The sequence below is a fragment of the Linepithema humile genome, chromosome 2, assembly GCF_040581485.1.
Source record: "Linepithema humile isolate Giens D197 chromosome 2, Lhum_UNIL_v1.0, whole genome shotgun sequence".
NCBI classification, from domain to species: Eukaryota; Metazoa; Arthropoda; class Insecta; order Hymenoptera; family Formicidae; genus Linepithema; species Linepithema humile.
This window is the reverse complement of record NC_090129.1, coordinates 9,465,178-9,481,103: the sequence shown is the minus strand read 5'-3', so window position 1 is coordinate 9,481,103 and position 15,926 is coordinate 9,465,178. Positions and strand designations below refer to the sequence as shown.

General features: G+C 45.6%; 1 protein-coding gene across 5 annotated transcripts; it reads left to right on the top strand.

Annotated features, from left to right (window-relative positions):
• Window positions 1–283: 283 nt before the first annotated feature.
• Window positions 284–15,813, top strand: LOC105679949 (serine-rich adhesin for platelets). Of its 5 annotated transcripts, none has more exons than XM_067349862.1 (9): window positions 284–915; window positions 1,056–2,361; window positions 2,448–12,302; window positions 12,382–12,588; window positions 12,661–12,780; window positions 12,901–13,158; window positions 13,235–13,351; window positions 13,427–13,498; window positions 13,670–15,813. In XM_067349862.1, exons 2-9 carry the CDS (start codon window positions 1,414–1,416, stop codon window positions 13,739–13,741), a joined length of 11,649 nt encoding a protein of 3,882 aa, XP_067205963.1. In that variant the 5' UTR covers window positions 284–915; window positions 1,056–1,413; the 3' UTR covers window positions 13,742–15,813. The 5 variants fall into 5 exon arrangements, with proteins under 5 accessions (XP_067205963.1, XP_067205964.1, XP_067205962.1 ...); XM_067349863.1 differs by having other exon boundaries at window positions 284–2,361; window positions 2,448–7,410; window positions 7,495–12,302; XM_067349864.1 differs by having other exon boundaries at window positions 285–1,952; window positions 2,085–2,361.
• The last annotated feature ends 113 nt before the right edge of the window (window positions 15,814–15,926 follow it).

Here is a 15,926-nt window from a genome sequence, read left to right as displayed (position 1 = left end):
GGGTGAGTTCCACTTGGCGATTGCACGCTCTTAGAATCATTTTATCCTCGTTTAACTTTCGATGAAAAACAAGGATAAAATGATCCTAGGAGCGTTGTGCTAGTGTCCAAAGCTAGCCGAAGCGCGGAGTTGACATTGTGCGCTTGCGCATCTGTGCGGTATTTTCTCCCTCATGCTGCTTGCGTCTCAATCTGGCGTCACTAGATCTGTTCTTTAGAGCTGAACTGGCCGTACTAGTTCAGAGTTTATCTTGTTCATCTTTTTCCCTCCACATTGGAAGGAGCTACACATTGATTCTTGTGGAAAAGGCTCAGTCTAGTATATTATAGCTCATTGACACCAGAGGGAAGCCTGAGAGGGGCCATGCCGTCATTTTTCATACGACGCTTTCTCTAGGCCGTGCAGTAGCGCTAATAGGACACCAGCTGATAACTGTTATCGACAACAAGACATATTGTTAAGGCTTGTCCAGATGAATTAACATAATCGTACAGAGCGATATACATTGAAGTCAACCAATTACACGTCTCAGAAAAAATATTGCCGTCCAACGTAAAAATATTGCCCGATTATAGTATTTTTTGCAATTGACGATAGTGACGAGCTAATTTTTAATTAATACGGTCGCGCATGTGTATGTAGCTTGGTATTTCGCCGTGAATGCTGCAGGTATATCCCTCGCAGGCGCATTTTACGAGATTGCCTATGTTTTATATACATTGTCAGGCTTGTGTTTTCAGAATTGATCTCAATTATAGTTATCGAAAATCCGCAGCATGACGGTGCTCGTTAATCGCACCTGTGCTCTCTGAACATTGCCATACGACGAAAATAACTGTTGTAGGCAGCTCGACAACGGCGTAAAATTGCAGCAACGAGAAGATCACGAAACATCCTATCTGTTTGACGCGAGCTGTAAGTTCTGCATAATTTATTCGCACACTGTGACATCCGAAATGTGCCGTTAAAACGCCGTTAAACGCCGTTAAACGCCGTTGCGATTAATATTTTTTGTTAGTGTATTTACGTTCTAATTGCGCGCATTTGTTTTGCAGTTTCTAGAATTCGAGTCACTTGACCGGAAATTTCAGCTGACGAAACGCGTGAGAGGTTAGACAGTATGTCAGTGTATCTTGTGATGCGTGACGAGTATTAATCGAGAAATTCGTCGCAGATACGCGGAGACATGATTTTCGATATTCGGAGATTGCGAGTATTCGTGAGAACCAAATCACGGATTCGAGAGAAAAAGATTGTTAATTGAAACAGTGCGATAGAGGTGTATTATCGGAAGCAATGTACGGTGTTGTGGCGCGTACATGCTTTATTAAACTGCCAAAGATTGTAGCATACTAGTTCCTGCTTACACAGGCTTGTCAAAGCGGTATCCGGGATATCGTCACCGAGAGTGTGATGAGTTGCAAAAACTTCGGCCGGGGAAGAGGCTTTGTGCCACGAGGTACACGTGGTTCGTTCAGACCTCAATTTCCAGCTCCATTCTTTCGACATGGGTGTCCACCGAGGCCAGGGCGTCCTGCGCCATTCAACATGCCCTGGCCACCTAACCATAGGTTCTTTCCGCCGCACATGTTACGTGGTAATCCACAGTTCAGGCCACCAGGTGGTAGAAAAAAGAGATTCTACAACTATGACGTTCGATTTCCTGCTCCCAACACGGTGCCTGCGCCTCCAGAGTATGAGGAAGCTGCTTACGAGGTCCCACCGTATTGGGATAACCCGCAGGTGGAGAACAATCAAGCAGAAGCTGCGCCGCAACCTCCTTTACTCGGCTCTGAAGAGGAGCGACAGCGGAAGATAGCTGAAACAGCTGATCTATTGAAGCAAAAACTGTCTTGTATCAGTAAGAATGAGATGATAAATATTTTGACCGATGATGTGTCTAATAATACAGAGGACAACAGTGCAGAGAATACAAACATTCCTGTACACAGGTACGAACCGTCTGAGCTCATTTTAACGAACAGTGATCTTAAGGATATTGGAAAAGTAAATTCTGATAATTTAAAGTGTAATAGCACGCAACATTTAACGGATGTATCTAATGTTGTAAATAATATAAATAGGGATGTAATGTTAGACGAAAATAATGATGGATCTCAAGTAGAAATTATATTTGACGGCAATCAAATGACAAATTTGGTAAATGTACATAGTACTGAATGTATGGAGGAAGGAGAGCAGCGCGAGTTAGTTGACACGTCTCACAATTTAGAGCAATCAGATATACACCAAGATATCAACATCGAAAATGAATTATTAGAATCAAACGTTCAATGTTACAATGTACCTCTAGCTAATATTTCACAAGATCAATGTGAGCAGCAGCAGGATATCTCTCAGGTATGTGAAATGCATAAGATAGAACAAGACAAAATGTTAAAAATATGTTAAAAGTGTCAAAATTATCTAAAATACTGAATTTGCAGGAAACATCAGTTCCAATCGATTCAACAAATCAGGAGATTTTGCATAACTGTCAAGAGGAGCTTTTCATGAATCCAGAAGTTGAAAAGGACATCTTGTACGACAATTGTACATTGTTGCAGCCTTCATCAGCCAATGCACCAGTATTAAATGATGCTGCAGATAACCAATCGCCGAGAAAGCAAGACAGTTCCCTTCGCAGTGAACCGCCAGAATTGTCTCCGCACATTGAACAAGAATTGCCTGTTGATTTTGATCCAACCACACCGCCGCCGTTACTTTTGAAGCAAGATCCATCATACGCTTTGCCCCCGCTTCCCGATTTACCGCTGTTCAATCCGGCAGAACCGCCACCGAATATGAGACACCTCGAATCACAAGTATCTCATGAGAGTGCAAACTCTGCGTGGAGTAGCGTTCCAAATCCGATGCCAATTGCTTATAGCAATATGGAAGTGCATACGGAATTGAACATGCATGGAGGATTTGCGCCACAACAGTTACCATTAGAAGTACCCAACCAAAGTAACATCTTCATGCCTCCTCACGTCGAGACAATAAATTTTTCTCCGTTATATTCCGCACCACCGAGCAATAATGCGGGCATTAATACAAATATTTCACCGATGCGGCCTCAAATGCAGATGGTGCCTCAGCAAACTTTTGTACCTTTACCTTCTCCGCCAGAATCATCGACTTCTGATTTGCAACAAAGATTTGAAACTGATTGCAACAAGGACGACGTGTTGAACGATATGCAGGAAGCTATGAAATTTGCGAAGGAAATGACAGAAATAGTGGAGATGGATGAAAACTTTGCATCGACCTCCGAATCTCTTTTCGAAGGCTCGGCCTTGATTAATCCAGCTGGCGATATCACTTCTATAGCTCTGCCACCAGGAAAGCCGATAATAAAGTCCAAAAATTTCAAAAAGAAAAATCGAAGAGACTATAACAAACAATTAATATTCGCGAAGCAAAGCGGATTAAGCCATCTGCCGCCAGAAGATGCCGCAGCACAAGACGCCAATGCGAAGTCTAAGCAGGCGTCGTTGATGAACGAGCAGGATCGTCCTAAAGTAGTATTTAACTTGAATAACAAAACGAAAATGGTGAATGTTGAATGGGCCGATAATGTTAGCGAAGCGAGAGGCGAGAAGAGAAACGGCGCAATGCAATCTGACACGAAAAAATCAGCGGTAATTAAGAGAAATTTGGAAATGGAAAACAAATCGACGTGGAGTAAAAAAGAGGAAAGGAATTTAAGGAAGAGTGAAATTAATTCAGAAAATGCGACATTAACCGAATCAATTGGAAGCCAAGATGCCACGCCGTCTCATAAGAAAGCGGAGAAAAACGCCGAAAAATCGCATTCCGTCATCCCGTTTTGTCCGAAGATCAGTCCGCAGAAATCCAAGAGCCACGCGGAGAAGAGCGAGAGCTCTAATTCGGAGGCCTTGTGGAAGAACAAGATTGTCAAACAGTTCTTGAAGATGAGCAAGAACGACATCTTCAACATGGTGAACAATACTAGTCTACGGAAGTTTGATGTCATAATGAAACGTCTAGTCAAAGAGAAGAAGCCTACGCTGTTGTTGGAGATGAGGCACGCGCAGGACGAGAAGATGAAACTGTACGATCAGCAGAAGTTCATAAATCAGTTGGACATGCTGGACTTCGACACCATTGAATCGATCACGGATCTGCCCACCGAGTTCATTCATCATCTGAACGAGGTGTTACAGCTGGATATGCGATTTGACAATTACGACAAGTCGGCGGTAGCTTCGAGCAGTCATTCGGAGCCTGCAACTCACGCCGTTGCGGAGTGCGCGAGTGGAACGGCGGCGCCGAGCGGTGACGATGAAGAGTCCGCAGGAGGCAAGAGTCACGATAAGAACGCGACGTACGCAAGTACGGCGAAAACGAGATATGACAAGGACGCGCAGACGCATAGCGCGAGAAGCGACGAGCCCAATCTGACGGACGACATTTTCAGCACTGTCGCATGCAACAACGACAAGTTATTGACTCTGCAACACGACGTGGACAATATATTCTCCGAGGTGACGAAGAAGATTCAAGTGCCCGCGGCGGCGAAAGAGCGCAATCAGCCGGGCGCGCCGCAGCGAGGCGCGAAGAAGCTCGTCGACGGCGCGGCGCAGAAGAGCGCGCAGAGCGAGCCGGTCCCGGAGGACGATGACGGGACGCGCAAATGGGAGGTGAACGCGCACTTGCTCGAGAAGCGATGGAAGAGAAAGGAGCGGGAAGACCCGCGCGCGTACAGAAATCTCACCAAAGAGGAATGGGAGGCGAAGTACGGGACGCAGGCGAGCTGCAGCTCGACGTCGGTGTCCGCGCTTTCCGTCGCGAAGAAGACCAACGCCGGCAATAAAAGTGCGTTGAAGCGTGTGCGCGGTAGGAAGATTCTTCCGCGACGCCGTCACTCGTCCGAGTCTTCGAAGCAGCCGGGCGCGAGGCGCAGCAGGACTCTGGAGGAAGACAAGCACAAAGAATCCAGGCGACACAGCGACGACAGGAGGCACACCGCGGTGTACGCGGAGGGCGCTCGGCTCGTTCGCGACAACAGCAACGACAGCAGGAGCAGCAGCAGTAGCAGCAGCAGCAGCAGCAGCAGCAGCAGCAGCAATAGCAATAGCAGCAGCAATAGCAGTAGCAGCAGTAGCAGCAGTAGCGACAGCAGAAAGTTGAAACTGTTGAGGAAGATAAAAGAAAAGGAGAAGGTAGCTAAAGAAATGTCGCTGAACGAGACGATAAGGGACGAGGTGAATGCCGAGATACAGCGGGAGCGGAAGCAGAGGTCGAAGTCGCGAAAGAATCGTAGCAAGAATCGAAGGGAGAAGAGGACGCATCGCAAGAAGAAGAAGAAGCAGAGCAAGAAAGCGTCGACCTCCTCCGAATCCTCGTCGGATAAGGACAGCGATGACGGGGCGGCTAACAAATTGCTGACGGAAAGCGAGATTAAGAAAGAGAATGAGGTCGATCAGCGTGTGATGATCAAAGAGGAGCTCGACATCAGCCAGGAGGGGATCGTCGCGAACCCCGAGCTGGCGAATATCCCGAGTCGCGCGGCAGTGAATTTGCCCCCCGAGCCTCGCGACACATCGAAATCTCCACCACCTCCCCCTCCTCCTCCTCCTCCGCCATCACAGGAGACGACGACTGTCGGTATCGCGCAATTACACACTGAAGACAGAATGCCGTCGGTGTCGCCGACGCAACCGAAGACGAAGGCGCAGCTGAAGCAAATGCCGGAAACGGCCGATATGAACGACAACAAAGTTCCTCTGAATGTGTTTACAAGCCTGCCGAAGGATTGGAACACGATTAATCCGGCGATCATCTCGGCGTGCATAGAGAATAAATCTTGCGAAGTGAGCGACATCAATCGAGATAAAATCGAAATTTCGCCATCGGCGATCGACGATTCTGCGAGTAGCAGCACGGCCGATGCGAACGTGTCGCGCGAGTCCACCGTCGAGACAGCGTCGCCGCAATTAAATGCTCTTATCGAACAGCTTCCCAGCGTTATAAACACGCGAGACGATAATAAAACGCCCGTATCTGACGTATCGAATAAAGTATCAACAGTCAGTGCTACGTCAGCGTCGGCGTCGGTGTCGGCCACCGCAAATACCTCAACTCAGAAGCAAGGCACCTCCAAGAAGATCGACATAAAAACGTATTACGAGCGCACGATACAACGTCGTATGAATGGACAAGGAGAGTTGAAGAAACCCGCGGAGAGTCCCGCAGCGCCGGCGGAAAATTTACCGACGAAAAGTTTACCGACGAAAATCGCGAAGCGGGAAATTACGATTGACAAATCCATTCGAGATCCGCGCTTAATCTCGCAGACGGTAAAATTAGCCGGCAAAGATATCGTCGCGCCGACGACGTCGGAAAAAGACGCTCGGCGGGAAGATAAACAAACGACGAAGGAATCGCGCGCGGAAGTCGCAGCGTTGAAACATTCTAAGGAAGATTCGAATCGCCTGATCAATACCGCCGGCGGCGCTAAGAATGTCAAACAAAATCCGAGCGCCAATGTGATATCCAGTGTTGCAACGACATCGTCGAGACTCGAGAAAAACTTAAATGTCGAAGGAAGTGCAACTAAAAAATTGCAGAGCAAAGTTTCGACCGATTCTAAAAGATTCAAGAATATTCGGTCGGAAGGGAGCAAAGAATTGAAACTGAAAAAGGAAACGACGAAGAAGCAAAGGGCGAAAAAGAGGTCGGTGATAGCGCCCACCAGCCTGGTTTCGCCGAAAGTCCATTATCCTTTGAGGGAGCCGGCGACGACGAGAGATGCGGAAAAAGTCGTTCAAGAGAAGAGCACCGATAATATCAATTGGAGTAAAGTGGACGTTGAGCGGACTGTGCACTCGACAACTCCTCGCGAAGATAAAATAGATAATAGTAACGCTGAAATAAAATCACCGACAATTTCTCTAAAAAACACTGATAACGACAAATCGCCGCATCATGAATCAAAAGAACATTCTTCGAAATCGGACTTTGTTAAAGAGGCGGATACCAAAGAGGCTGCAATTAACGTCGAAGGCGCCAATGCGCGTGAACGGTTATCTCCTGAAATGACGCGCAGCGTAGAGTATGCGAATGATGCAACGAGTATCGCGGAAGATGAAAATGCGGACGAGATTTCTAACCTAGCGCCGGAACTCGACGCGCCGATCGTTTCTGCAGCCATCTCTGAAATCTCGAATGATATTGAAAAAATAAGCGAAGCGGATCTCTCAAACGAGATTCGGCAATCTGCGACCGAGGACGTGGACCCCGCGTTAAGTCACGCGACTCAGATTACAGAGATTGTAGAAAATCTGTCGGGGGGCGCGAATTCAATTCCGATTGAGGAGCGTGGTTTAAGCAATATTTTTAAATTGAATGTATCTCGACTGGACGGCATCGATGCCACTCAGGGTAAGAGAGATCAGCTGTTAATAAGTACGTGTACCGTAAGCAATCTTGAAATTAATGGCACTAAAGAAAACAATGTGAAAGCAGATACATCGGACGACCCGTATATACACACGAGCGGAGAAGATAACGATTCTCGATCGAAGAAAACCGCCGAAATGCCAACAGTGTCGAATGAAAGTTCTCGAGAGCAGCAAGGCGACGGCGTTGCATCTCCCGAGAGCGTGGGCAGTCCGTTCAAGGGCTTTCTTCAAGAAACCGCGGTGGATTTTCAGCAGCCTAATTTATTCAACTTTGAGTTAAACGATACCGACGACGGTAAGAAGCCGATAGATGATTGTAACGTAAATTGTATGACTGATAAAGAGATGCAAATCGGACGGGAACGAGATTCCGGGATGCTCGAGCCTGTCGTTGACGATTATGCTAATAACATGAATATTAGTAGCAACTTTAATATCACTTTTGACGTTACTTTACTTGCTTCAGATAAGGAATGCGCGACGAGCGAGAGGAGTGATAAGTGCAGTTTAGCGGCGGACGGAGAAGAGTGTGCGGCGAAATCTCTCAGCGAGATAGTTACGACTGCATTGCACGAGGACGATAACGACGTCAATACTAATAGCGAAACGGAGAAACAATTGATAAGCGAGGATAGGTACGCGTCGAACGCGGAACTCGCGATCAAAGAGTCCATGTTTATCAACGAGGAGGAAATGATACAGGACGAGACGCGTATGAAAGATCTGACGGATAAACTCAAGACCACAGCCGATCCTAGCTTAACCGACGCGATAGACGCTACGATTTCCGACGACGCGCTGCGACCGGAAGGCCAAGGCGTGGAGCAGCTCAATAATCACATGTACTTGGAGACGCATGTGTCGTCGGAGAAAACGCCGTGCGACAAACTGCCGGACTTCGACGAGCACTTGGACAACATGTTTTACTTGGACGATCGTTTGCAAAGCACCGCCGCGTTCGACAACAAGGACGACGCGTCCGCGCATTTCTCCGTTCATCGGGAAAGCCCCGCGTACGACATCACGCCGACGATCACGCCGGAAACGACGATGATCGCGGCCTGCGCGGATTTGTCGCGCGAAAAAGCGGAACGGTGCGAGTTCAGTTTCAAGCATCTCTCGTCGGTGAATAGCGATATACTCGCGGGAACGCCGGTGGAATGTTCGCCGATCGTGGCCGATATACCGAGGACATTGAACGTCCCGACTAAAGCCGCCCTGAAGGAGGCCGCGACGAATCTCTTTTTGAAATCTCCGAGTAGCGCGGCGACTGCGAGCGAGGTGTCGGCGATCGGGATATTAGAAAAAACACCGCATAGCGGAATAGATTTGAATTATCAAACACTGTGGCACGTAAACACGCCGGCTAACCTTAAAATGCAGAATAACACGTGTGTCGCGCAGGATTTTGTAAACATAAATATTTCGTTAAGAGAAAGCGATAAACAAGCTTGCAGTGACCTCAGTATCGGCCAGAATAGATCCGTAACACCGTCACGCCATATCGAAAATCGTTTTTCCAACAATATGCAATGCAACGTGGCCCTGGAATTAAAAAATGTAAAAGAATCGGATGTAGCAACGGAAAAAAAGACGCAGAAGAGTCCGGACAAAATGCGAGACAGTATTTATAAGGATCGCAAGAAGCGGAAGGACAGGTTGCATAATTTAAAGAATAAACGGCGAATGAAGTATCGATCCAGAGATGGGAATAATTTGACGAAAAAGTTGAAAAATCTTAAACAATCCGGAAAGACCGCGAGAGAAGACATTCTGGCTAGAATGCTCGAAATCGACATTGAGATCCACAAATTGATGACGGAAAAGTTAGAGCTGCACGAGAAGCTGCAGCGCTCTTCGCCGACTGAAAATTTCGCACCGAAGAGCTCCACTTTATCGAATTTAATGGAAGACAACAAAGTTACCATTTCGACTCCGTCGAAGTTGCTTTCGTTGCTGGCGCAAAATACGACCGACGAAAACCACGCCAAACGGGACAAACATCCGCCGAAACAGTCGCCGAAACAATCGCCGATTAAGAGAAAGACAACTGTATCGCACACCTCGGAGGACGATGAGATTGTACGCTACACGCAGAAGAAAATGCCCGTGATTAAATGGAAGAAAACACCGCGGTTGGAAATAGGCAGACGGGAAGAGGAGGAGGAGAAGGAGGAGGATGAAGATGATGAAGATGATGAAGATGAGGATGATCTCGACGAAAGGGCGGAGCAGCAGAGCCCGAAGACTTCCGCGGGTAAGAAAGCAGACGGTTCGACTAATAAGACCGCTGTGCGGAAGTCTGAGTCGGATCGCGACGCGCGAGCGCAGGAAGCGAAAAATATCGACGTCGACAAATCTACAAAGCGTGCGACCAGCTCGGATAAAGATGCGGACAATTCAAAGCGGCAGAATTCAAGCGAAAAAGAGGCCGAGCGCGCGGAACGTTTCAGTCAGGATAAGAAGAACGACGCCTCGGCGCCGAGCGAGGCGACGAAGGCGACGAATTCTCAGACGCTGGGCGCGCAGGTGCACAGCACGCCGGAGCCCTTGTCGATATACTCCGACGACAGCACGTGGGACTCTCTGGTGCAGAACACCGCGTCGGAGATGCACGAGAACAGGAAAGCAACGGGTCTTGCTTTGCTGGACGTGAAGCTCAAGCGGGAGCAGGCGAGAACGCGAAAGCTGACCGCGCACATGCGCAGGCAGAAGAAGCAGCAGCTGAGCAACTACCTGAAGTCGGTCAACAAGCTGACACTGGACGAGGAGAACCTGCCGCTGTCCAAATTGTACATCAAGAAGCTGCGGCAGAAGCGAGATCTGCTCGACATGCTGAGCCAGAAAAAGGACGCGGGCTTCGCCGTCGAACCGAGCGTTTTGAAAAATATGGACGAGGTGATCAACGCCGTGGCGGAGAACAGAGTGGAGAATCTTTACGAACCGCAGCCGGAAGCGCAAGCCCCCACGGACGCGCCGACCACGTCCAGCGCGGTGGTCCCGCAGGCCGACAAGTTCTACGTCGACGTCGAGGCGAACGCCAATTCGGATTGGCCTTGCCGGGAAAAGGAGGATATGGAAGCGGCCACGGACTTGCGGCGGGACAGCGACGACGCGCCCGGCGCCGACGGCTCGAATCACGTCTTCAAAGCCGTGAATCAGGACAAGACCTTCCTCAGCGAGCGTGACGCGCAGCCTGACGGCGGCGTGAGCCCCGAGGAAACTTTAATGGAGAGCCACTCGTCGGATTACGACGGCGCTCAGCCGAAGGATCCGAGTAACATCGCGTCGCGCAGTTTCGATATTAAAGTATCCGTACCGACGATCTTGATAAAGAACGATTTCAGTCTGGGATTGTTGCAGAAGTTGAAGGAGGACGCCGCTCTGATCGACCCCACGTCAAACGCGGTCTCGACTGTCGTGGAGAAATTGGAGGAGAAGGAACAAAATGCGCAAAGTGTCCCGCCGACTGTTGAGCCGACGGAGAGGGAAGTCGATCTCGCGAAGGGGGATAAGAGGGAAGAGGAGAGTGAGAAACTAGTCGAGAAGGAGAAACACGTGACCAAAGAAGCAACTCGTGATGAGGGAGATACGTGCAAACCGCAAGAATCGGAGAAGACGACGACCGACTGCGTCGGAGATGTGCAATCCGTTCCGCAATTAGATACCGCCAAGTCCGGTTATTCCGACGTCACCGAGAACGAAGACACTCGGGACAGCGTCGCGTCCGACCGATGCACTAAAGTAGCGACGGATACGACACCGTTGTGTCGTGATGCCGACACCGTTGCGAAGAAGATTGATACGACGGAGAAAAGATCGGATGCTGAATCGGAGCAGCTTTCGAACGACGCGGCCGCCTCGCGACAAGATGATCAAAACACGAAGGACTCAACGGTGCAGAAGGAACAGAAAACCAACACCGGCGTGACGCCGCGTGTATTTGAGCGGGTTCTGGACAGCGAGCAGAACACCGGCAGCTCGATGCCGCCGAGTGAAAGGTCGGAAGAGTCCAACGAGATGTCGATCGAGCAGAGATCCGACTCGGAGCACACGTCCATGTCCGTTTTCCCGTTTAACAGGGTGGCCGATCTTCGGAAAAGCGGAGAGACGGGCAAGAGGTCTCGTCGAAGGTACGACGCATCGATGCCGGTGCGAAGAAGCAAGAGGTACAGCAATGAGAATATGAAACCCAAGCTAAATGACGTCGACAGCAACTCGAACAGCAGTGAACAAGACTCGAGCGCCCACGAGAGGGACTCGTCGGCGCGCCAAGGCAGCAAATCCCCCAGCTGGGCGATGCGCGACGAAAGAAACCTGAACAACGTGCGAAAGAATCGCGCTGCTCAGAAGGAGCAAAGTGCTCGAAAGGTGCTCGCGAGCGCCGAGCCCGAAGCGAACGTCGAGGAGCCGATTAAATCAAATCTCAGAGCGGAGCCCGCGGCGTCCAAGAGTGACGGCCCGGTGATCGGCAAGAAGAGGACGCACACGGAATGGCAAATCAGAAATTGCAAAGTGAGACTGATCGATTGTAAATACAGCTATCTAAAGCAGAACGTTGGCACCGGAGTGCCGAGCAAGTCCGGAACTGTCGTTATTAATCCTCCCGTATCGAGTAACATATCATGTGCGCAACGTTCTGCGTGGGATCAAGATATCGCGATGAATTCCGCTGCAGTTTCAAAGAAAAGTTTTCCGCACGCGGAAACGTCTTACGATAAAGACAAGGCTGAAATCGAAGCCGCGGAGGTTAAAGCGATCGAGAGGAGCAACGATGCCGGCGTCGCTCAACAAGTTTCAGGTGCCACGGAAATTGACGAAGAGCAGAGAAAGCAGTATGCGGCTCACAATGGCCCTATTTTAGATATTAAGGTAATAATCTGACACGAGCGATCGTGTGTAACTTGTATAAAACAATCGAAATATGAAACTTGTTTCTTTCTCTTTTCAGATTTTGGAAAATTCTTTCCTAGCGGCGAGCGAGGATGGCAAGATCTATAGGTACAGTCAAACGTCTAATGGAATATTGAACATCTACAAAGGGCACAAATCCGCGGTTACATGCTTGTACATTTACAAATCGGATGTCGCAGGCACTAAGAAAGAATTGATGTATTCCGGTTCCTTAGACGGCACCTTGCGCTGCTACAATATAATGGTAAGATATTTCAGACTGAGCGAAAAAATTGAAAATTCTACCGGAAAAATAAACAAATGAATTGCTTTTCAGACCGGTACATTGGTGAGGAATCCTGCAAACATAAACAGTCCGATTCAGTGCATGGATGAAGGGTGGGGATGCATTTTTATCGGAACTAAATCTGGCCATGTTTCGCGTTATCATATCAAGGTAAATAGTGCTTGATTAAATGCCTCTAAAAAATACAGAAATAAAGAAGAATTTATATTGAACATTTAATTTATATGAAAAAATGTATGTTAATATTTATATTTTTGCATTCATTTGCAGTCCGGTGTCCTTAGGAGAAGCAGTATAGCATTTTCGGAACAATCTGTGCTTGCGCTGAAAGCGACGAACGAAGGATCGCGGCAAGTTCTGATCGTAGCGTCTCGAAGTGTGCCGATTACTATACGAGACGCGCATAATGGTCTGTTTCTGCGTACCATTAGTAGCGAGAAGAATAGCACGGTTTATAGTTTGTTGCGCAATCACAATCTGATCTATTGTGGCACAAGCGGCACGTCGATAAACGTTTTTGATTTTACAGTGAGTAACGATAGCTGTTGCGCATCTGTCGGAATAGAAATTGAGTTAAATTATATTTGAAATATAATATTTTCAGACGGGCGAAGAATCAAATCAATATGACGCTGGCGTCGGTATCGTATGTATGCGGCTTTATGGACAGTTGCTATTCGCAGGCTGCTATAACGGCAATATTTATGTTTTTGATACAAGGGTGAGTATTTATATGCGTATTATGTAACACGAAAATATATCTGCATATTTTATATTCAATTAAATCTGTTTGCAGAATCACAAATTAATCTGCAGCATGCCTGGTCCGGGAAATATGGTATTGAGTATAGAAGTTGTAGATAACAAGGTGCGTAAGCTTTGACTTTTCATAATAATTGCTTGTCTAATATCTTAAAGTGAAAGAAAAGTTGTTTACGTATACTTATTTTTATGAAATTTTTAATTACGTGTGAAGATAAGATGCTAATAGCTAGCTTTTTTTGAATGTTATTACTTATTACTTTGTATTATGTTTCAGATTATAGCTGGAACTAAAGACAAGCGTTTGCATTTATGGCAAATGCCGATTCAAGTGCGTGCCTTACTCTAAAACAACAATTTTCCAATGACAAGCGTGCCATTTTATGTTTCTATGGCTGACCCTTTCTATTGCGTGTCGCCTTCTCCCTGCGAGCCTTAAAACTGCCTTAAAAACTTTCCGTTTGATGATGATGCGCGTGACTGCGCTACTGAACGAATAGATTTGGAGAAAGGAAAAAAAAAAAGTGCATCTGCTAAACAGAAGTAGACGTGTTCAGCGGGAGAAGTGCGGTGCAGTTGCGGGATGAAGTGAAATAATAGTATGCAAAGACCCCTTTTATCGCGGACAATACCCGCTCTAAAAAATATATAATTTTTAGATATTGTTATTAAGATAGAAAACCCCATTACTTTGAAAATAATGATAATTATTGGAAAAGAATCGACGAGTTTAATAGCTCACAGTGATCAAATAACACTAGACAAATAAATATAGTAGCTCTTCAAACACATGACACTTGGAAACACGATGATTAAATGGATTGTGTTTGTACATACAAACTTTTTCACTTATAGATAGCATTATCGGTACCGCCATTTTACGAATTGCTTTTATCTATGATTAATATTTATTAATATTAATTATTTATGGAAGCACCAGTTTAAGACATACATAAGTAAGATTCTACATATGGAAAGCAATTATTTATCATTGCATTGCGCTATGATAGTATATCAAAAATTATTATTAAATTATTTATAGCAAAGAGGCATATACTAGAATTGTTGTTTATTATTACCAGTTATAGGGTACTGTGTTATTATATATATTTCACGGGAGAAAGATCTCGATTCTCAGTCAGTTTGATGCAAATGGATTTATTGACAACGAATTAAAGAAATGCTCTCCCACAATGGCATGCGTGTTCATTGTTGAACGTGCATACTGTTCGTCGCTATGTTAGACGAGACCCCATATTTTTCCCAAGTTGCTATCAGACACGCAAATCGCAAGATCATTCTTACGTGGAAACGGAAGATATATATAATGTACATGATATACTACAGAGCTTAGACTGATACAAAAAAATTATAATTTGTAAACACGTTAGATAAATTCTCTTAAGGTATTCATTATTTTGTATTTGTTCTTGAAAATCTCGTGATATTGGATATGCGTGAAACATAAATTTTAAGTTGACGGTGAATATATATCAATATTTTAGTATATTTTTTTAGATTGGCGCACACATCGTGCCATCGCAATAGATATGCATGTAAACTCTTGTTTATTATTTTACAAAGATCTATTGCTTTGTTGTTTGTTTCCAGAAAACTTCGTCTTTTCGGGAAAGTCTTATTATCTCAACGATATTTTTACCTACAATATTTTATTCTGTCACGCGTTATTGCGAGAAAAAATTGTGCTCTTTAATTTCTACTACACGTGACGGAATGTGAAAGAATTATACCAAAATGTGAGGTAGTATAATTTCCACGCATAATTTTGTTAAGAAATCAACATGCAAATTAATCAAAGAATGAATGTATGTATGTTGGTGTACATTCTCATTTTATGTTGTGTAAAGGAAGGAGCTTACAAGAATTCACTATCACGTTCAATAAAAATTCTGTACTTATAAGCTGACATAAATTTACTGTTGACACAAAGCGATTATTGTATTATTATATTACAATAGTATTATTGCCGTTTTATTTAAATCTCAATTACGTATACGATGTTTGCTACGTACAAACGTAAAAATCATATCATTCATGTGTTTTTTTTTTTCTTTTTTTTTATTTGCAAAAAACGAGATGTACAGTGTTAGAAGATTACTGCCATTATCTAGATAGTAATTCGACAACATTGACTCTTCATTGTGCCAAGTTGTCGAATGGGACCGCAATGAAAAGAGATTTTATAGTTTCCTTTATTTCTCAGTGGTAGATGAATTAATTTTTTTTTTAGTTTTGTTAAAACCACGAAGTAAACATGTTAGCGAGTAAAACTGTTGCAATAAAAGTTTTAAGGTCGTGAGGTACAATGTAAGTAATATATTTTTCGTATTTAGAAAAGAAAATGTATATAATGTTTAAAAATTCATATTGTGAATGTAAATATAATTAATTTATAACGAACTTATGGGCATTTTCTACTGCGTTGAGTCCTACAAGCCATGAGCTGCGTGTGTTTAATTGAAGCGCTAATTGCAGGATTAATTAAAATTACTTCGATTAAAAGGCTGAACCGT

Bases quoted from the DNA above. Each gene is read 5' to 3' on its own strand.
- LOC105679949 (XM_067349862.1), top strand. From the start codon at position 1,414: ATGAGTTGCAAAAACTTCGGCCGGGGAAGAGGCTTTGTGCCACGAGGT. The intron at 12,589-12,660 runs GTAAGATATTTC...ATTGCTTTTCAG, and splicing joins TGCGCTGCTACAATATAATG to ACCGGTACATTGGTGAGGAA. The intron at 13,499-13,669 runs GTGCGTAAGCTT...ATTATGTTTCAG, and splicing joins TAGAAGTTGTAGATAACAAG to ATTATAGCTGGAACTAAAGA.